At 60.2% G+C, this 20,590-nt stretch overlaps 1 protein-coding gene across 1 annotated transcript in view; it reads left to right on the top strand.

Moving 5' to 3' along the window:
* MYO15A (myosin XVA) overlaps positions 1-20,590 on the top strand; it is a 57,889-nt gene that overhangs the window by 20,021 nt on the left and 17,278 nt on the right. The window contains exons 19-56 of the mRNA XM_075993926.1: positions 495-572; positions 1,436-1,584; positions 1,693-1,738; positions 1,931-2,055; positions 2,851-2,968; positions 3,314-3,489; positions 4,198-4,282; positions 4,939-4,992; positions 5,090-5,171; positions 5,247-5,377; positions 5,852-5,947; positions 6,888-7,123; positions 8,560-8,741; positions 9,039-9,111; positions 9,308-9,499; positions 9,759-9,919; positions 10,031-10,125; positions 10,784-10,898; positions 11,092-11,159; positions 11,230-11,307; positions 11,503-11,683; positions 11,787-11,919; positions 12,609-12,714; positions 12,871-12,943; positions 14,290-14,411; positions 14,624-14,683; positions 15,121-15,196; positions 15,511-15,626; positions 15,708-15,826; positions 16,591-16,732; positions 17,363-17,474; positions 17,563-17,637; positions 18,131-18,309; positions 18,884-18,999; positions 19,263-19,335; positions 19,618-19,690; positions 19,941-20,014; positions 20,267-20,349. Coding sequence (XP_075850041.1) covers positions 495-572; positions 1,436-1,584; positions 1,693-1,738; positions 1,931-2,055; positions 2,851-2,968; positions 3,314-3,489; positions 4,198-4,282; positions 4,939-4,992; positions 5,090-5,171; positions 5,247-5,377; positions 5,852-5,947; positions 6,888-7,123; positions 8,560-8,741; positions 9,039-9,111; positions 9,308-9,499; positions 9,759-9,919; positions 10,031-10,125; positions 10,784-10,898; positions 11,092-11,159; positions 11,230-11,307; positions 11,503-11,683; positions 11,787-11,919; positions 12,609-12,714; positions 12,871-12,943; positions 14,290-14,411; positions 14,624-14,683; positions 15,121-15,196; positions 15,511-15,626; positions 15,708-15,826; positions 16,591-16,732; positions 17,363-17,474; positions 17,563-17,637; positions 18,131-18,309; positions 18,884-18,999; positions 19,263-19,335; positions 19,618-19,690; positions 19,941-20,014; positions 20,267-20,349 — 4,253 coding nt within the window. The remainder of the gene's footprint in view (positions 1-494; positions 573-1,435; positions 1,585-1,692; positions 1,739-1,930; positions 2,056-2,850; positions 2,969-3,313; positions 3,490-4,197; positions 4,283-4,938; positions 4,993-5,089; positions 5,172-5,246; positions 5,378-5,851; positions 5,948-6,887; positions 7,124-8,559; positions 8,742-9,038; positions 9,112-9,307; positions 9,500-9,758; positions 9,920-10,030; positions 10,126-10,783; positions 10,899-11,091; positions 11,160-11,229; positions 11,308-11,502; positions 11,684-11,786; positions 11,920-12,608; positions 12,715-12,870; positions 12,944-14,289; positions 14,412-14,623; positions 14,684-15,120; positions 15,197-15,510; positions 15,627-15,707; positions 15,827-16,590; positions 16,733-17,362; positions 17,475-17,562; positions 17,638-18,130; positions 18,310-18,883; positions 19,000-19,262; positions 19,336-19,617; positions 19,691-19,940; positions 20,015-20,266; positions 20,350-20,590) is intronic.

The following is a 20,590-nucleotide window of genomic DNA, read 5'->3' as shown; positions in this document are numbered from 1 at the left end:
CCACATCACTGGGTGGGTGTGAGAAGTGTAGGGTGAGCTTGAGAAAGAGTAGCTATATCAATAGTGGTGTCACTGTGGTCACCCTCATCACTATTATCTAAGGCACATTCCTGCCTGGGAAGTATCTCAGGCTAGGATTCCAAGCCTCTGTCCCCATCTGGGCCTTATTTTTCTCAGTGTCCTCCACTGAGAGCAGGGCCAAGACCCAGACTGATCACATGAAGCCTTAGCTAATGTCCTCCTCCCCCAGCAGGAGGGGCTTGAGGAGAAAGAGTTACAGCAGCGGGGAGGGTCCAGTCCCTCCTGAGATAGACAGAGGCCTGGAGGGTCAGGGCCAGGATTACCTGGGGAATGTGAGCCTTTGACCCCGAGGAGGGAGGAACGCAGGAGCTGATGTACTCTGGGATGGGCTCTCCCTCACCCTGCCCCGCAGGCTGCGCGGGGTGGAGGTGGGCAGGGTCCAGCTTGAGCCGCCCGCTGTTCCCCGTTTTCAGGTGCACAAGTTCCTGGACAAGAACCACGATCAGGTGCGCCAGGACGTGCTGGACCTGTTCGTGCGCAGCCGGATGCGGGTGAGGAGCGTCGCCCCGCCCCCAGGCTCGGCCCCGCCCCCAGGCTCGGCCCCGCCCCAGCCTTCGGGCTGCCCAGTCCTGCCTCCCTGGCAGTGGCCAGACACGGTCCGGGCTGCCCTCTGACTACCCGCACCCTGGCCCTGCTCCCACCCCTAGCCCTGTCCCCACCCAGCCTTAGCCTTGCCGTGTACTTGCCTCATTGCCAGGCTCATTCTCGCCTGGCTTCCTGCCAGACAGCTCTCCAAGCACCACCCTGATGTCCTCCCGCCGCTGCCCGCTCGGTTCTGTCTATTTGCTCAGAGCCCTCTGGGGCAGGTGCTGCCGTGAGGCCCTGGGCAGAGCTTGGAGGACACAAACTGAGTCCCCTGAAGGCTTGGAGGAGGCGTGCATCCCAGCCCCACTACCTGCCTGCAGATGGCCCTATGACAGAGCCCAGGGTCTCGACACCACCCCTATTGGCCCTCTGCTTCCTCCTCTGAACTGGGCACCCTCCTCCTGAGGTCATTGCCAGAGTTCATAGCCGTGTGTATAACAGGCCGCCTCGGGGCCAAGCATGTGACACGGTCAGTGACTGTGTGTTCCCCATACTGAAGGGAACAAAAGCCCAATTATGGGATGGGTCCCATGGAAGGTGCTAAGCCCCCTGGTTTGAGAAGCGTGGGAGCAGGACAGAGGCCTTGCAGAGAATGGCGTGGGCATAGATGGGGGGTGGTTCCAATTAGTTTTCGGATCCCTCCAGTCCAGAGACCTGACTCCTTTTGTTCTCTCTCTTTCCCTCCTCGTTTCTGTCTGTGTCTTGCCTACCTGTCATCCCATCTCTCATTGTCTTGACCCTGACCTGCCTGCCGCAAACCTCTGCCCAGGTGGTGGCACACCTCTTCTCCAGCCACGCCCCGCAGGCTGCCCCTCAGCGCCTGGGCAAGAGCAGCTCCGTGACCCGGCTCTACAAGGCACACACAGTGGCCGCCAAGTTCCAGCAGTCACTCCTGGATCTGGTGGAAAAGATGGAGAGGTGGGGGGACAGATCACCCAGCCTCACCTTTAACCCACCCTGTGACCCTCGGTGGGTGACACCCTCCTTTTCTGAGGCCTCACACTGCCCTCCTTCTGCCACTGCCAGGTGTAACCCCTTGTTCGTGCGTTGCCTGAAGCCCAACCACAAGAAGGTAAACAAGAGCTAAAACCTCTGGGAGAGCCAGGTATTCCTCCCTGTACTGTGTGACCTTGGGCAAGTGGCTTGGCTTCTCTGGACCTCCATCATCCCAGCCTGCCATGGGGATTATTCACCACTGATAGCTCCCTTTGCACATGAGTGGGCCAATAGCAGACTCTCTCTCTCTCTCTGGGTATCCCTACAGGAGCCAGGTCTCTTTGAGCCGGACGCAGTGATGGCGCAGTTACGCTATTCAGGGGTGCTGGAGACTGTGCGGATCCGCAAGGAGGGTTTTCCAGTGCGGCTGCCCTTCCAGCTGTTCATCGACAGGTATCTTGGTCAGGGTAGTTTCTGAGCTCCACGTAGCCCTAGGTAACCCACCATGGCCCCAGGAATACATAACCCAGGCAGTACAGGGCTTGCCATGCACTGTTGCTCAGGTTGTACACTACACAAGATCACAACATGCTAGGTGTTAGGAGGTAGATATATGTATTAATTTACCTTTTTGTTTGTTTGTTTGTTTGAGACAGAGTCTCACTTTCTTGCCCAGGCTAGAGTGAGTGCCGTGGCATCAGCCTGGCTCACAGCAACCTCAATCTCCTGGGCTCAGCAATCCTCCTGTCTCAGCCTCCTGAGTAGCTGGGCCTACAGGCATGCGCCACCATGCCCGGCTAATTTTTTGTATATATATGTTTTAGTTGGTCAATTAATTTCTTTCTATTTTTGGTAGAGATGGGGTCTCGCTCAGGCTGGTTTCGAACTCCTGACCTTGAGCAATCTGCCCGCCTCGGCCTCCCAGAGTGCTTAATTTACCTTTTATCATAGTTTTATTGTATCTGGGATGAAAAAAAGAGGAGTGATTTTAATAGTTATTATAACAAATTTCCAGCAGATGGCAGTAAAGTATCTTGTTCTAATAAAATCATCTATTACAATTTTCCGACATCCAGAAGTGAAGAGTCTTGAGGCTGGAGTGCCCTTTTCTCTCTAGAACACACTATGAGTGGAACCACCACTGGGACTGGGGCCTCCTGGACACAGGGGCTGGGGGTGGTAACCCCATGGCCTAGTGGGCACCTGGGGTAGGTCTTGAAGCCCCATACTGAGTTTGGGCCCCCACAGGTACCGCTGTCTAGTGGCCCTCAAGCACAGCCTACCAGCTAATGGGGACATGTGTGTGTCAGTGCTGAGTCGCCTGTGCACAGTCTCGCCAAACATGTATCGCGTTGGGGTCAGCAAGGTGAGTCCCACCCACAGCCAGCCCTTGGAGATTCCAAGTTCAGGGGCTCTAGAACTGCAGCCTGTTGAGTCAGAAATGTCCAAGCTGAAGACTGCTATCCCTGAAGCAATCCCAGTGACTCTGGTACATGGACTGCTAATCCCGCCTGCAGCCCTCTGCTCTGGCCGTTCCCGCTTCCTAATTCACCACCACCCTTTGGCCACTTCTCCAAACCCAGCCCCGTCCTCCAGCCCAGCTCCAGAAGGCTGCCCTGTCTATTCTGTCACCACGGACTTCAGAGAGGGAAGGGCCTCTAGTCCAGCCTCCTGGCTCTTACCTGCCTCGGTGCCTGCCTCCTGTCCTCAGCTGTTCCTTAAGGAGCACCTCCACCAGCTCCTGGAAAGCATGCGGGAGCATGTCCTGAATCTGGCGGCCCTCACGCTGCAGCGCTGCCTCCGAGGCTTCTTCATCCAGCGGCGTTTCCGCTCTCTGCGCCGCAAGATCATCTTGCTGCAAAGCCGGGCCCGTGGCTACCTCGCCAGGTATGATCCAGAGAAGGCAGGACTCCCTGGAGACCCGTGGTCAGGCCTCACAGAGGCCATGCCTGATTTCAGGTCGTGAGCTCCCTGTCCCTGGAGGCATGCAAGCTGAGGGTGGGGGCCCCTGCATGGTCAGTTTCTCTGTGTCTCTGATTTTTGGATGCCCTTCCCACCTCGCCCCGTGCCCTTGTGACTAGTGGGTGGGAATGCATCTGGCTGAGAGGGGCCCTACTCTGCATCTCAGGCACCTTGAGACTATAACCTCATGGGAAATGCATGGCCAGGCAGGTGTAATCCGGGCCCTGCCACTTAGTTCTGTGCTCCCCAACTGGTACCAGTCTGCGGCTGTTAGGCACGGGGCTGTAGGGCAGGAGGTGAGTGAGCGAGCGAGCAAAGCCTCATCTGTGTTTGCAGCTGCTCCCCATCACTCACCTCCCCATCACTCACCTCCCCATCAAACTGGTCTGTGGGAAAATTGTCTTCCCTGAAACTGGTCCCTGGTGCCAAAAAGGTTGGGACCATTGACTTAGCTCGCCGTGTGACCTTGACCAAGTCACTGCCCCTCTCTGAGCTCCAGTTTCGCTTTGTGCCAGAGGGCCCCAGAGTGAAGTGTGGGCACTGGCTCCAGGCCAGGCTGCAGGGGCATCTCTGGCCCTGAACCACCCTGTCACCGTGTGGCCCCAGTCCCTAACCCCTGTCTCCCTGCCTCAGGCAACGCTATCAGCAGATGAGGAGGAGTCTGGTAAAGTTCCGGTCCCTGGTGCATGCATACATGAGCCACCAACGCTACCTCAAGGTACAGGCCCTGCCCCATCTGGGCCCACAGAGCAGCAAAAGTGGGAGGAGGCACTTAGCACCCCCAAGGAGACTTTTGGCCTCAGATTCTGTTAGGTTCCAATCCACCTTCTGCCGCCACTCATTGGCTATGTGACATTGGTAACTCTCTGGCCTCAATTTCCCCATCTGCACCTTAGGATTGTGGAGAAAGTTAAGTGAGGGATTTGGCCCAGTGCTGGGTTCACGGTGGGGTCTTCAGGAATTGGGTACAATTAGGATTTGGCGGCCTGAACATCACTGGTTATGGTTTTGTTCTAATGTTCACGCCAGTCTTGGCCCGCTGTCATGTAAACTAGCTTCCAGAAAGACAAATGCAGTTCCCAAAGCGCTGGAGAAACGCGCAGCCTTTCCTGAAGGTTTGTGGCGCTGCAGAGGAGGGTTTTCCATCACGCAGCGCTCGGCCCCTTCGCAGACACCCCGTGCTCTCTCGCCCCCACAGTTTTCCTCCCTCCGCCCTTTGCCTCTTGCTCTCTCTCCTGTCCCCTCCCTGTTTCTCTGGCCACACCTCTGCCTCCCCTTCCCCATCTGTGAAGTCACCTTCGGATGGCAGGCAAGCTGCCCCCTTGCTGCCTGTGTGGCCGCCGTTCCCCACCTTGACCGTCTGCTCTCCTGCAGCTGAGGGCAGAGCGGAGGCGCCAGGTGGAGGAGGCGCGGCTGCGGGAGCAGGAGGTGGGTGTGGAGGGTCCGGGTGGCAGAAGGGCCAGGGAGGGAGGCCAGCAGGCGGGGTGTGGCAGGCCTGTGGCTGCCCCATGTGGTGTTCCTGCAGGAGCTGAGCAAGCGGGAGGTGGTGGCCGTGGGGCACCTGGAGGTACCGGCCGAGCTGGCTGGGCTCTTGCAAGCAGCTGCAGGTGGGTAAGCGCTGGGCAGAGGGAGGACACGGGTGGGCAGGGGGGCAGGCACCATATGCCCTCCTGTCTCCACAGGCCTCAGGCTGCACCAGGCACCCAGGGTGGCTCCTGTGCGGAGTCCCCGGCTCCAGGCCGAGCCCCGAGTCACGCTGCCCCTGGATATCAACAACTTCCCCATGGCCAAGTTTGTCCGGTGCCACTTCAAGGTAAGGCCTGGCATAGTAGGCCCAAGGCGCCCTGGCCAGAGGGCCCTGACCAGTTAGAACTGACATTGTGCTGGCGCCTGGCTGTGCCCCGTGCTGTTGGGTGTGAGTTTCAGTGGCTGAACCGTCGGGGATCGGGACCCTCCCGGCAGGCCAGGCAGTGGCGGAGGCTCAGGCAGGGCTGTTTCCCAGCCGGTCTGGAAACATCTCAGAAATTGAGCATTTGGTGGAGCCACAGCACGTCAGCCTTGCTCTAATTCCCTGCCCTCCAGGAAAGGCCCAGATGGGGGGCTCATCCCATCCCTACCACTGGCGTGCTGAGGGCCAGTGTGGCCCCTCACTGACCTCAGTTTCCCCATCCATGTAGTGGAGAGAGGCCCACAGGCTCTGGAGCCCCCACCTGGCACAGGGTGGTGGATCTGGATATGCCCATCAGTCCTGGCTCTGTGTCCTCCTGTGCCTGCCCTGTGCCCCTAGGAACCTGCTTTTGGGATGCTGACAGTGCCCCTGAGGACACCCCTCATGCAGCTGCCAGCCGAGCAGCATGCGGAAGCCGTGAGCGTCTTTAAGCTGGTATGGGGTCTGCCCCAGCCCACCTGCAAGCCGTGGTCCCTGCCCACGAGGCCCGGCATGAGGCCCCAGTGCTGCCCTCCCCAAGCCTCCCCCAGGACCCCCACGCCTCTTCCTTAAGGAGATACTTTTATGTCAGTGGGGTGATCTGGCCTCCACTCTGGGGACAGGCGACCTTTCTTCTCCCAGCCATCTCTCTGGCAAAAAGGCTGCCGTGGGGCCTCTCTGGAGTCTCCCAGGGACACCAAGAAAAGACCTAGGTCCTCTCCTCAACAACTCCCCAGTCTGAGGGGGGTGGCAGAGCAGACCTGGCAGTGGCCACCAGCATGGACAGAGGGAAGCACCAAGGCTAGGGAGTCCAGTGAGGCCACTAATTCAGCCCTGAGCCAGGTCAGAGAGGGCTTCCTGGAGGAGGGAGCATTTGAGCTGGAGGGAAATTTGCCGGGCAGGGAGGGTGGAGAAGGCACAGAGAAGTGGAAATGGGGTGGTTAGGACAGAGAGGAAGGCAAGGGTGAGAGTGGTCAGCAAGGCCTTGATTGCAGACTCAGAGTTTGGGTTTCATCCCATGGGACCCAGGGAGCCTCAGCTTCCATGAGAAGGATGCGGTTGTACTGGATGTTAGAAAGACCCCTCTGGGGCCTAGGTAGAGCAGGAGGTAAGGGACCGGCTGGAGGCCAGGGGTGCAGAGAGGAGGCTGGGGCTGGGTGGGAGCCATGGAAGGTTCCTGAGCAGGAGAGAAAGTCAGCATGTACTTTGGGTCGTTTTTCCCATAGCTGGGGTGAACTGCCTGGTCGTTTGGCATGGAACACGGCAGTTATGTTGTAACATGAGGGGCCTTTCACAGGCAGGGGACACGTGGGAGGGACGCGAGAGGGCCACATGTTGGGTGGAACTGATGGGAGCAACTTTCCGGGAGGCCCAGGAGAGTCTGTCTGTGGCCCAGATCCTGCGTTTCATGGGCGACCCCCGCCTGCGTGGCGCCCAGGAGGCCGTCTTCGGGAACTACATTGTGCAGAAGGGGCTGGCAGTGCCCGAGCTGCGGGACGAGATCCTGGCACAGCTGGCCAACCAGGTGTGGCGCAATCCCAACGCCCACAACGCCGAGCGCGGCTGGCTGCTGCTGGCCGCCTGCCTCAGCGGCTTCGCACCCTCCTCGCGCTTCAGCAAGTACCTCCTCAAGTGAGTGGGCCGGGCAGGGCCGGGGCATGAGGGCTGGTGGCCCTGGCAGTAGGGCCCAAGGTGTGAATCTTAAAGGCCAGGCCAGGAGTGAGGCCTCTGCGCTCAGAAGCTCAGGCCGGGAGGCTGCCAGGGCTGCTGTGCGTGTCCGCCAGGCTCAGGGCAAGAAAGAAGGGCAGGCCCACTGCTGAGGGTCGGAGTCGGGGCAGACTGGATGAAGGATTTCCAGAACTGAGAAGGAGGTCAGGGCCAAGGTGTGGGGGATTTGGAAAAAAGTCTTGATCGTTCACTGCATGGGAGTGTAATGGGGTAGTTAGCACATGGATGCTGGACTCAGGCAGTCTGGATTCAAATCCCAGCTCAGCCACATATGAGCCATGTGACCTTGAGCAAGTTACTTAACCCCTCTGGGCCTCAGTTTCCTCATCTGTAAAATGGATGTAATAATACCGACTTCACAGGCTGCGGTGAGCACATGTGAAGTGGTTAGAACAGGCGGGCAGATGGCAAGTGCTGTGTGAGCAAAACTATCAGAGTGATGTCACCCTGCTGGGTAGGAAGGATGATTTACAAGGGAAAGAGCTTGGGCAGGTCCTGGGTGTGAATCCAGCTCTAATACTTACCTGGTGTGTGGCCTGGAGCAAGTCACTGCACCTTTCAGAACTTACTTCCCCCCTATAAATCGAGGATGGTAACAGGACCCACCTAGCAGAGTGGCTGTGAGCCACGAGCATGTAAAGCCTCACTCAGACCAGCGTGCAGCAGGTGGGTGTCACTGGCCAGCCTTGTGAGACCTCAGCCGCCATGGCAGCATGGCACTAGGTTCCCTCTCACAGCTACAGTGGGCTGCACCTCTGCCCTCCTGGCCAGGCCTAGCAGTGGGGTGGGGACAGGGTGGCCGAGGAGTGCCTGTCCCTAGGAGGGCTCAGGCTCGTTGAGCCCCAATGCAGTTGAACCCTCGCAGCCATCTCTGCTGTAGGTGAGAACCCAGCGGCAGCTGTGAGAGGGCAGATGACCACCGGGCCGTCGGGGAGAGAATGAGGCAGAGTCCTCCAGAGTCATGTTCTTGCCCGTACCCAGCTGCAGACTCAACCCTGTCAATGACATTTTGTTCCAACGAGCTGGAACCTCTTTGGCCTGTCCTCGGACCTCTGTGCTAGCCTAAGATACTTCTGGGCTAGCCTAGGACCCTTTCAGTCTAGCTGTGGAATTCTGGGCAAGCCTGAAATCTTTTCTAGGCTAGCCTAGGACCCCTCCAGTGTTGTTCCGAAGCTCTGGACTATAGCGTGGGACCCTCTGAACTAGCCTGGGGCCTTTTCCGCCTCCGCTTAGATGTCTGGACTAGGCTGGGCCTATCTCAGACCAACCTCAGAATTCCCTACAACCCCATCCCCAGCCTCAGATCCCTCTCGGTCCTAGCTCCAACTCCTACCCGGCAGGTTCGTGTCTGACTACGGGCGGAACGGCTTCCAGGCTGTGTGTCAGCATCGCCTCATGCAGGCCATGGGCCGGGCCCAACAGCAGGGCGCGGGGGCTGCCCGCACCTTCCCCCCGACCCAGCTCGAGTGGACAGCGACGCACGAGAAGGCCAGCATGGTGCTGGACGTGGGCTGCTTCAGTGGTAAGCTGCCTGCCCCGCCCCTCGTGCGGCCTGCCCTCCCGCCCGCACAGAGGGGCAGCTGGAGTCGGCAGGGCCCCGTGGGCCTGGGCTTGCCAGAAGCCACGGGAGGTTCTGGAGCCGGGGAAGGGCCTCTGCACAAAGTCAGTGTGTGGGGGCTGGACCCAGCCTGGGGTGAGGATGTCAATACAGGGGTCCAGGACAAGAGTCAGGACACCTGAGCGGAGAAGCCAGGCAGGGAAGCACAGCCGGGCTGGACTGCAGATGCCCCAGGCTGAGCCCAGCGCCGCTGTGCCCCAGGTGACCAGTTCTCCTGCCCGGTGCACTCCTGGAGCACGGGGGAAGAGGTGGCTGGAGACATTCTGAGGCACAGGTTGGCTCCTAGGGTGCCCCACCTGGCATACTCTTGTGCACCTGGGGAGGAAGGGTGGGGCAGGAGGCCAAATCCCCTAAGGTCCCAGAGGGCCCACCTTGGTCATGCTTGGGGTCTAGCTTACATCCCAGGGTCTCCCCAAGGCAGTGCCTGATGGCTCTGTCCTTTATTTCCATCCTTCTGCATGCTGCACCAGGGGGCTGGCAGACAGCTGGCGGGGCTGGACAGTGGCCATGAAGAATGGGGTCCAGTGGGCAGAGCTGGCCGGCCACGACTACGTGCTGGACCTGGTGTCAGACCTGGAGCTGCTCAGGGACTTCCCTCGACAGAAGTCTTACTTCATTGTGGGCGCAGAGGGGCCTGTAGCCAGCAGGGGAGGCCCCAGAGTGTAGGTAGCCGCCTGCGGGCCCTCACGTGGATGTCCCCCCCACCCCCCGGGCAGAAGGCGCACCACCCCAGCTGCTGGGAGAGGCTGAGTTCTGAACTCCAGCTTTAGGGTTCTTAAGGAGGTGGAGCTCACCAAAAGATCCTGCCTTTTAAAGGGAAAAAGTCACCCAGTTCCCAAGCGCAGAGGAGAATTTGGGAAGTGCTGAGAGGGCTGTGGATCTCTCCAGGGCTCAGCTGCTCCTTGTTCCTGTTCCTCACAGGGTGTTTGGGAACAGCTGGGACTCGGATGAAGATACACCCACTAGGCCCCAACCCCAGGGGCACGTGCCCACAGTGCCTGACTCCGATGGGTACTGCAGCCACAATGAGGATGGCACAGATGGGGAGACTGAGACCCAGAGAGGGACAGCAACCCACCAAGGTCAACCAGCAACAGCCACTGTCTCTGGTGGGGAGGGAGCTTTCGGGTGGCCATGGGGGGATGGAGATCAGCAGAAGAAAAGAACTTGATTTTCTTGCCCCCTCCCCCCAGACTCGGACAGCCTTGGAGAGCCTGCTGTGCCCCACAAGGGGCTGGACTGCTACCTGGATAGCCTCTTCGGCCCCGTGCTGTCCTATGGGGATGCGGTAGGGATGGGGTGGGGCGTTTGCAGAAAGCAGGCATAGTGTGTCCCCCAGGGTCACACTCATGCACATGGTGACATGGAGTCTCTCAAAGCCAGGGCTGTGGGTGGTGTGTCCTATCTGAGACTCTGCTGGGGACTGGGCAAAGAATGACGGTTTCCTGACAGGTAGAGGTGCTCCTGGCTGACCCCAGAAGGACCTGAGCTAGAAGTGCAGGGCCCTGTCATGACCTCTGGTGGGTGCCAGCCCCCAGGGCCACTAAGATCTCTCTATCTGGGTGGGAGTGACTGACCTTGTTTCTTGAGTACCCTGGCCCCAGATCTCACCAGACCCCTTCAGGTCCCCCTGTTCACTCTGGGGCCTCTCAGGTACCCTTCTGTGCCCCCTGGCATGATGTACATCCTTGAGCAGGGCACAGCCCCTCTTGGAGCCTCAGTTTACTCCTGTGGAAGGGGGTGGGTTGGGAGCCCACCTGGCTGTAGAGGGACTAATCGGGATGAGCTCAGGCAAAGGTTGGGCACAGAGCAGACACCTGGCCAGCGGGAGACCTCCCCCCACCCCACCCCCGGGGTGGAGAAGTAGCTGGTGTCAGGTGCCTGTTGCCATGGAAGCTTGGGAGTGCAGCATTGAGGCAGTCACTCGAGCCACCTGCTGCCCCTAGGACCTGGAGAAGCCAACAGCCATTGCCTACCGCATGAAAGGGGGAGGCCAGCCTGGCGGAGGCGGCAGTAGCAGTGCTGAAGACACCTCCAGGAGACCCCCAGAGCCAAAGCCAAGTCAGTGGCTCCCCCAGGGTGGTTCTGGGGTTGGGCAAAGCTAGAGACACTCACTGGTCCTCAGGCAATGTCATGTGCTAGAGTGGAGGCAGCCATTGGCATGGGGGGAGGTGAGAGGCTGGGCGGGCATTGTAGGAAATCCCGCTTCCGTCCAGCGCCCGTGCCCACCTGCACCCTCTCCCTGCACCCTCAGTCCCAGGCCTGGATGCCTCCACGTTGGCCCTGCAGCAAGCCTTCATCCACAAACAGGCTGTGCTACTGGTGAGTGAGAGAGGGACTGGTGGGGGACAGAGAAGGGACCTGTGTGGTCACCACTGCCACCTCTCCCCAGGCCCGGGAAATGACCCTGCAGGCCATGGCACTCCAGCAGCAGCCCCTGGGTCCTGCCCTGAGATCCTTGCCCCCAGAGGTGAGCTTGGCCCACCGTGGGGGAGGGGTTTGCCTAGAGATGCAGGCTGTGAAGAGGAATGTTTTGCTGTCCAGGGCATCTTTGTGCCTCCCTGCGCCCAGAAGCCGCCCCCAGCCTGTCTTGGTCAGAGAATGGTCCCTGAGAGCTGGCTGGTATGTCCCAGGCAGCCCACACCCCATGTCCTGTTCTCTGCAGAAACCTCTAGCCCCAGAGGCCCGGCCGAAGTGTACAGGCACCGGTCCCCCCGCTAAACCTGTGCTCCTGCGTGCGAGTGCAAAGCCCTTGGCCCCAGCCCTGCCGGCCAAGGCCCCGAGGCCCCCCGCCAAGCCCGTGGCTGCCCCTGTTCTAGCTCAGGACCGGGCTCCTCCAGAAACCAGTGAGTGCCCTGTCCCAGCCTGGGGGGCTTCCCAGGATAGGACTGGGGGTATGGTTGTGTCCCCCGCAGCCTCACCCTGTCCCCTGCTGCCCCTTCGCCACAGCTTTGCCGCCCCCGGAGCTGGTCCGGTACTCGACACTCAACTCGGAGCACTTCCCGCAGCCCACGCAGCAGATCAAGAGCATCGTCAGGCAGTACCAGCAGCCGCCCCGGCGAGGTCGGCCCGAGGCCCTCAGGTCAGTGCCAACCCCACCCGGCCAGCCAGCCTGGCAGACGTGGCCTCACCGCTGTGCCCAAGTGCCTGCCATCAGTGCACCCGGCCACTGGGCTCCACCACGCCAGGCCCAGCTGTCTTTAGGGAGCGGGTCTGTTTGTGCCGAGGGGTGCAGACAGGCCCCTGGGGTGAAGGGAGGCCTGACTGCTGGGGGACCTCAGGCCAGACTCTGCTCCTCTCTGGGTGCTCGTTTAAAATGATGGCAGGCGACCTGAGTGTGGTGGCTCACGCCTGTAATCCTAGCACCCTGGGAGGCCAAGGCAGGAGGATCGATCAAGGTCAGGAGTTCAAGACCAGCCTAAGCAAGAGCAAGGCCCTCGTTTCTACTAAAAATAGAAACAAATTAGCTGGACAACTAAATATATAGAAAAAATTAGCCGGGCATGGTGGCACATGCCTGTAGTCCCAGCTACTCGGGAGGCTGAGGCAGGAGGATCGCTTGAGCCCAGGAGTTTGAGGTCACTGTGAGCTAGGCTGATGCCACAGCACTCTAGCCCAGGCAACAGAGTGAGACTCTGACTCAAAAAAAAATAAAAAAATAAAAATAAATAAAATAAAATGACAGCAGGCAGAGGAAGAAGTTCCCTAGTGGTGGTGGGGGGGGCAGAGGGGGACTTGGCGTCCCCACTGTGGTATGCCAACGCCTGCCAGGAAGGACGGCGGGAAGGTGTTCATGAAGCGGCCGGACCCCCACGAGGAGGCCCTGACGATCCTGAAGGGGCAGATGGCTCACCGGGCAGCAGCGCCTGGCACCCAGGTGAGGGATGGGGAGGGCTGGCCCGGGGGGACCGAGACAGAGAGGGGCCTCCGGGGGAGCCTCAGAAACTAGCAGCCCCTGCATGCCGCGGCCTGGCCCCTGCCCCTCCTCGGGGCCTGCTGTCACCCCGTGAGCACTCTCTTTGGGGTGGGACAGGTGTCCAGAGAGGCGGTGGCCCTGGTGAAGCCAGTGACCAGTGCACCCAGGCTCCCCGTGGAGCCCGTCTCAGGTGAGGGGCAGGCGGGCAGGGTGGGCACGTGCACGAGTGAGTCCGTGAGACAGGCGGGGCTCCGCCTGCGTGTCAGTGGCGTGTGCGTCTGTGTCTCTGAGCCCGCGTGTATGTGTTATGTGCACATGGGTGTGATGATGATGCCAACACTTAAGTAGCAGATCTCAGGGCAGGCCCGCCCCAGCCTCCTTGTTGTACTAAAACCCTTCAAGATAGGACCATCTGTTCTTGCGTGTTACAGGGGAAATGGAGGCACAGAGCGGTTAAGTGGCCTACCTAAGGTTGTACAGCTCGAAAGTGTTAGACCAGCCTGGGCAACACAGCAAGACCCCCATCTCTACAAAAAACTAAAATATTAGCTGGGTATGGCGACACTCATCTGTAGGCCAGCTACTCGGGAGGCTGGAGTAGGAAGATCCCTTGAGCTGGGAATTTGAGGTTAACAGTGAGCTGTGATTCAGCCTGGGTGGCAGAGTGAGACCCTGTTGTATATATATCATTAATATATTAATTAATAGTAAATAAAAACCAAATAAAAGTGAAAAATAAATAAAAGTAAAAAATTAAAATAATAAAAATTAATCACTTTTTAAAAAGTACTGGGCCAGGGATATAACCCCAGGCCTCTTGGCGCCACAACTGGAGGGCTAACCTCCATACCTGCTGTCTCTTGGCAGCCACAGTGATCTGAAAAGACATAAATTAGCTCATATGGCACCCCTGACAGGAACCCTCTGATGGTCCTGCCGTGAGCTCCAGGCCGCTCGCTGTGGCCTGTGGGACCCTGCATGAGCTGCCCAGCTCCCCAGCCGCATCTCCCATGGTCCCCTCGGTGCCTCTGTCCCTCTCTCTTCCCAGAGCACACCAAGCCCACTCTTGCCTCAGAGCATTTGCACTTGCCTAGAATGCTCTTCCCCAAGATCTTTGCATGTCTGGCCCTTCTTATCATTTAGTTCTCAGCTCAAATGTCACCTCCCAGAGAGGTCTGCCTACCCCACCAGGAGATAAGGACCAGCCCCCCAGACTCCTTCCTAAATCACTGCTTTACCTCCCCCCAGCTCCTAGCACTGAGATTCCGAAGGGTCCGTTCCACCCACGCCTGCCCTGAGACTCAACCCAAGCGCAGGGGCCTTGTCTATCTCGTTTACTGGGGCATCCCCAGCCCTTAGTGCAGGCCTGTATACAATAGGTGCTCTATATGTGTGTCAAATTAAAGGGCTGGATGGTACAAGTGTGAGCAGGTGTGCTTATGGACTACTCCCAGCCCCTTCCTCCACACTGGGTCCTCTCTTGCTGTGTGCTGAGCGGTGCCGGCTCATGCTTGCCCGACGCCCTGTGCCCTCCAGCGCTGCCTTCCCGGTCGCTGGAGCCCCCGGAGGAGCCTGTGCAGACGCAGCTGCACCGCCTCGTCAACCCCAACTTCTATGGCTACCAGGACGCCCCCTGGCGGATCTTCCTGCGAAAAGAGGTGTCGGGCACGGAGCCAGGGGAGGGATGAATGCGGGCAGAGGTGGTCTGGGAGTTGGGGGGTGGGCCCAGGAGAACAGGGTGGGGCAGGACTGAAGCTAGGAGCAGAGTCTGGGGGGCTTGTACAGGGCGGGGCTCTGTAGGGGGTGTGGCCAGGTGTGAAGCAAGGTGGGGGGGCTGTCCAAAGGTACCCACTGAAGCCCCGCCCCCCAGGTGTTTTACCCCAAGGACAGCTACAGCCACCCTGTGCAGCTGGACCTCCTGTTCCGGCAGGTGAGATCTCCTCCCTTTCTGCCTCAGTGCACTCGGCAGGCAGCGTGGGCGCCTGTACTCGGCTATCTACAGATTCTGCTTCTGAACTCTGGGATTTAGGGTCCTTGACCGGGCCGAGGTGGGAAACTGTTTTACGGAATCGCTCCCTACTGTGGACAGGGTCAGTGAGCCCACAGTTTGACCCAATCAGAGCCAGAGTTTGAGCTAGGCAGGGCCCAGAGGTCACGCCACACTGCACCGTGTAGATCCGGAAACAGGCCTGGTGGGAAGGGCTGCCTGGACTGCGGGGCTGAGGAAGGAGAGGGTCCCCGTGAGTGGGCTCTGATTTAGCAGACGACCTAGTTCACAGGTGGCCCTTGCTGCAAAACAGGACCTTCCACATTCCCACTCGCCCTAGACCAGCCCGGCGGGCCACCCGCCTTGGCTTGTTCCCACAGATCCTGCATGACACGCTGTCCGAGGCCTGCCTGCGCATCTCCGAGGACGAGAGGCTCAAGATGAAGGCCCTGTTTGGTACCGTGGTGGGGGAGGGGAAGGGCACCCATGGGGCAGCCACCAGAGCCACGGCCGGCCCTTTCCCAGACAGAGGCCGGCCGGCAAGCCCAGCCCCTCCCAGACGTGCCCCTTGCTCTGTTTCTGGCCTCTCGAGCGGCCGGGCCGCGTGTTCGGGGTTGGCAGTGCCTGCGCGCTGTGCGGCCTGGGTTTCGGTTTCCAAGTGTGGACACTGGCCAGACACCTTCCCGCTGGGTGTCAGCCTCCCTCCCTGACCTCCCTGAGATGTGGGCTGGCAGGGAACGGGGGTCCTGACCAGGCCTGGCCTCCCGCAGCCCAGAACCAGCTGGACACGGAGCGGCCTCTGGTAACAGAGAGCGTGAAGCGGGCCGTGGTCAGCACCGCGCGGGACAGCTGGGAGGTCTACTTCTCCCGCCTCTTCCCCGCCACGGTGCGAGCCCCCGCCCCTGCCTGCCCTGGGGGGAGGTCAGGGCTGAGGCGAGAGACCCTCTCACACCCTCATCCCCCACAGGGCAGCGTGGGCACTGGCGTGCAGCTCCTGGCCGTGGCCCACACGGGCATCAAGCTCCTGCGGATGGTCAAGGGCGGCCAGCAGGCCTGCGGGCAGCTGCGGGTCCTGCGCGCATACAGGTGGCTGCAGGCGGGGCGCGGCTGGACGGGCACCTGCATTCCACACTCTTTCCACAGCCGCTTACCGAGTACCTGTGGTGTGTCAGGCTCTGTGCCAAGCCCTTTAAGCAAGCCCATTTTAGAGCTGGGGAAACTGAAGCTCAGAGAAGTTGCTTGTCTCGGGTCACACAGCCAGGAAGGGGTTCAATTAGGCACCTGCTACCCTGTCCCCGTCTTGGACCACGAGCATCCTCACAGAGCTCACGGTGCAGAGGCCGTCTGTGCACATGGTCATCTGTGCTGCAGATGACCACGTCCTGACGTGGCTGAGAAGGGACATGGTGCGCCTGTCGTGACACTTTACTCAGTGCTCAGAGTCCCTTCCCCGCTAGAAGTCCCTTTTGTCCTTTATAACGTGAGAGCAGGAATAGAGCCTTGCTTGCTGGTTGGGTGAAAGCTCCTTGTTTTGAAAGGTGGAGAGAATTTGGTCAGTGGGTAAAAGAGGGAAATTTGTGTGGCAGAATCTGGGAGGTTGGACTAAGGGACAAAGGAGGGGCAGGCTGGAGTGCCGGTCCAGGGGGTGGTAGGAAACAAGCCAAGGCCACCGCCCGGGTCAGAGAGGGTAGACAGGCAGTTTCTTGGGTCCCGTGGGAGCTGGGTAATGGAGTGAGGTGGGCTGGGCTTTAGGAACAGGGCAGGGCAGGAGAGAAGCGGCACGATAGGTGGAGGAAGGGCATCCCTCTGGCCTTGGGGCCCCGCCCTGATGCCACCTGCTCACCCTCCAGCTTTGCAGATATTCTGTTTGTGACCATGCCCTCCCAGAACATGCTGGAGTTCAACTTGGCCAGTGAGAAGGTCATCCTCTTCTCAGCTCGAGCTCACCAGGTCAAGACCCTGGTGGATGACTTCATCCTGGAGCTGAAGAAGGTCAGGTGCCCCCACAGATGCCCCTACTGCCGCCGCCCAGGGCCCAAGAGCAGGGCTCTCCCACCCCAGTTGCGCACCAGCCCCGTGTGCGTGGGAAATGTGTACGTGCGTGCACGCATCAGTGGCTGTGTCCGTAGACTTATGTGTGCCTTTAGGCCTATGCACAGGCTGTGCCTTCCATCTGGAATGTCCTTCACCCCATTTTCCTGCTCCTTCAGAAGACTTTCCTACTGCCCCCAGCAGGGCGGCCCGGTACTGTCTCTGAGCTCCCAGCTCTCTTTCCGTGGCTGCACGGCTGCTCACTGCATCTCGGTCACCGCCCCCTAACTGGGCAGGCCTCAGGCCTAAAGCAGGTCGCTTCTGTGCCCCAGGCCTAGCACCTGGCCCAGGGAAGGCTTCCGTGGAAAGGTCTGGTGAGGGTTGAGTGGGCAAGGCACAGGTGTGCTGTGATGCCCGTCTGTGTCCGTCAGACTCATGTCTCCAGTCCCTCCATCTGCCTGGAATGCCCTTCCCTCTGCTGCCCTCGTGAGTGCTCCCTTCCCTACGGAGTCGGGGAGGATGTGACAAACGGGGTGGCCTAGGCCTGGAGGAGGAGGGTGCGGCCCTTCAACCTACCCCTGGCTGGCCCAGGACTCTGACTATGTGGTCGCTGTGAGGAACTTCCTGCCTGAGGACCCGGCGCTGCTGGCCTTCCACAAGGGCGACATCATCCACCTGCAGCCCCTGGAGCCGCCGCGAGTGGGTCAGCGCTGCAGGGGTGGGGGGGACAGGGAGCGGGGAGGCTAGCCAAGGGCCCTCCCCGGTGGATGCTGAGACGGCCTGGCCCGCAGGCTACAGTGCCGGCTGCGTGGTCCGCAAGAAGGTCGTGTACTTGGAGGAGCTGCGGTGCAGAGGCCCTGACTTCGGTGGGTGCCCCACACCCCGGAGACCCCAAGCATGACTCATCCTAGTCCCGAGCCCTCACACTGCAGATGCATGACAAAGGTTCTTGGAGCATGAAAGGGGTCTGACCTGGCCGGGTCTCCTCAGGTCCCTGCTGTGGCCTGTCCAGCCCGCTGGTGGCCATACAGCCCAGTTCTCTGCTCTGCCTGCATGTGTGGCTGAGGGGTCTCCATGCTTGTGACCTGAGTCTCCGTGTCCCCTCATGCCTGAGCATCAGCAGGCACTGCTCTGCCTTCCTGCTTCACTCCCACTCTGGTCCTGTGGCCCTGAGAGACCCTTTCCTTCCCTGAGCCTGTGTTTCCCCATCTGTAAAACGGGCTCAATGTCATAGCCTCCCTTGCAGAACCCTAGGGAGGGGTTACGGAGGTACCCAATCCTTAAGGGGCCCCCTTAGTCCCAAGACAAGACCCTCTTATTTGCCTCAGATCCTTTACAGACCCTTAACCCACCCGCTAGGCTGGAGGTTCGGGACCATCCACGGGCGCGTGGGCCGCTTCCCTTCGGAGCTGGTGCAGCCGGCCGCCGCCCCTGACTTCCTGCAGCTGCCAGCCGAGCCAGGCCCTGGCCAGGCCGCCGCTGTAGCCGCTGCAGTGGCCTCTACAGCCGCCGCGCAGGAGGTGGGCCGCAGGAGAGAGGTGAGGCCTGCTTGGGGGGGGGAGGTCAGCCTGGCGTGGCCAGTCTGGACTAGGGCGAACTAGGTAGAGCAACCCACAAGTGTGACCCTCGGAATGTGCCCAGAGATGGCTGGAGATGTCGGACTAGGGAAGGGTGGGGTTCAGCTGGTTGTGACCAGGGCTATGGGGCCAGACCAGGGCCCCAGTGGGCGAAATCAGCCTGGGATGGGCCGGGGCTGGGCAAGTGGGGCGGGGTGGGCTGTGGAGGGCGGCTGGGAGGGGAGGAGTGGGCTGTGGAGGGCGGCTGGGAGGGGAGGAGTGGGCTGTGGAGGGCGGCTGGGAGGGGAGCTGCCAGGTCAAACTGACCCAGGGCCTAGGGGCGGGGTAGTTGGGGACTGGGGCAGGGTCTGGCCTGGTGGGTGGGTCCCAGTGGGCCAGGGGCGGGGCAGGCAGCTAGCCAGGTCAGTGGCCGGCTTGGGGCGCGGTGGTCGGTCCGGACTGCTGGCTGAGTGGTCAGCCTGAAAGAATCTGGGCCCAGTCAGGGGTTGGATCAGCTTAGACTGGAGAGTGAGGTGGGGTGTGGCATCTCCTGCAGGGTCCCCTGGTCAGGGCACGCTCTGCTGACCGCGAGGAGGATGCCCCGGCACTCCCGCCGTACACAATACTTGAGTTTGCCCAGAAATATTTCCGAGACCCTCAGAGGAGACCCCAGTGAGTGGTGGCGCCAGCCCTGGTCCCCACACTGGGAGGGTTCTTCGGGGCTTCTTCAGCCTGTTGGGCTGGGAGGCCCCATTCTAGTGGGAGGGATAAGAGACCACGTGGGTGGAAGGCCCACCTTCAGTCTCAGCCCCTGGGGGCCTTCCTGCCTGCCAGACTGACCAGAGTGGTGGGTCGGGAATGTTCCCATGTGGGAAAAGGATGTAGTCAAAGGCTTGGAGGCAGGACAGGTCAGTAGCACCCACCTCCTGTTACAGGGATGGCCTCAGGCTGAAATCCAAGGAGGGTCGAGAATCCAGAACTTTGGAGGACATGCTTTGCTTCACCAAGGTGTCCAGTCCCAGGCCTCAGTTTCCCTGTCTGTAAAATGGTGATGCAGGAGCACCTCCCAGGCTCCTGGGGCCAACAAGCTTGTCTTCAGTGAGACCCTCCAGCTCTCAGCACTCTAGCTGGCCCGGTTCTTCCCAGGGGCAGCGCCTGTCTCAGTGTCGGGCCTGTCTCCCCTTGTGTGACATGGAGGCCCCTGTCATCACATGGCCTTGAAACACAATGTGCCCGCTTCCATCTGACATGCCCCTCCTCCACCATGACGCAGCTCCCCTTGCCTCACAGATCCCGCTCCAGGAATCCCTCATCGAACTCAGTGACAGCAGCCTCAACAAGATGGCCACGGACATGTTCCTAGGTGTGGGGGTGGGACTGCAGCCGGGATCCCGGGCCGGGTGGAATCCAGCACTGTGCGACCCTGCTTGTCACCACTCCTCTCTGGTCCCCAGATTCTTCCCCCACAAACTCAGATGTGGAATACCTTTAAGAGAATAAAAGCCTCCAGCCGCCTGTGGCCAAGGCCCTAGGGAGGGGCTCAGCCCTGGGGCCCTCGGGGTGGGTGGGGAGCTGGGGGTTGGTGGCCTGAGTGGGATGGGTCTTTCCTGCAGCTGTGATGAGGTTCATGGGGGACGCCCCGCAGAAGGGCCAGAGTGAACTGGACGTGCTTTGCGCCCTCCTGAAGGTCAGTTCAGCTGACTTTGCCAGATGCTCCCTTCTCTGCTGTGTGGCTCAGTTTCCCCATCTGTCAACCAGAGTCACAGGACATCAGGGTGGGAAGCGTCTCCCATGGCCCAAAGACAAATGTATCCCACTGGTGGAGAGAGGGCTAAGGAAGGGACACCGGGCCTACCTCCAAGTGCCCACCCTGTCCTGTACCTGGTATGTGGCATGGCCCCCGACATGTCTAACATGTGATCTGCCTGCCCTCCTTCAGCTGTGTGGGGACCACGAGGTCATGCGGGACGAGTGTTACTGCCAAATTGTGAAGCAGATCACAGACAACACCAGCTCTAAGCAGTGAGTGAACTGGGCCTTACCTGCCATCCCCTACTGTGTCCATGCCCCAGGAGGGGCCAGTCAGCCTCCTGCCTCCCCAGGCCTGTCCCCTCCTGGATTCTCTCCCTTTCAGCCCCTTCCTCACTCAGTAGAGCACAGGTTTTGGGGATTGCATGGTCTGTTTCTGTTCTCTGAGCTTCAGTTTCCTCATCTGTAAAATGGCAGTGATAATATATAAGTCCAGATTCTTGGTTGTAAGCTG

The sequence above is a fragment of the Microcebus murinus genome, chromosome 18, assembly GCF_040939455.1.
Source record: "Microcebus murinus isolate Inina chromosome 18, M.murinus_Inina_mat1.0, whole genome shotgun sequence".
Classification (NCBI taxonomy): Eukaryota; Metazoa; Chordata; class Mammalia; order Primates; family Cheirogaleidae; genus Microcebus; species Microcebus murinus.
This window is presented reverse-complemented; position numbering and strand designations above follow the sequence as displayed.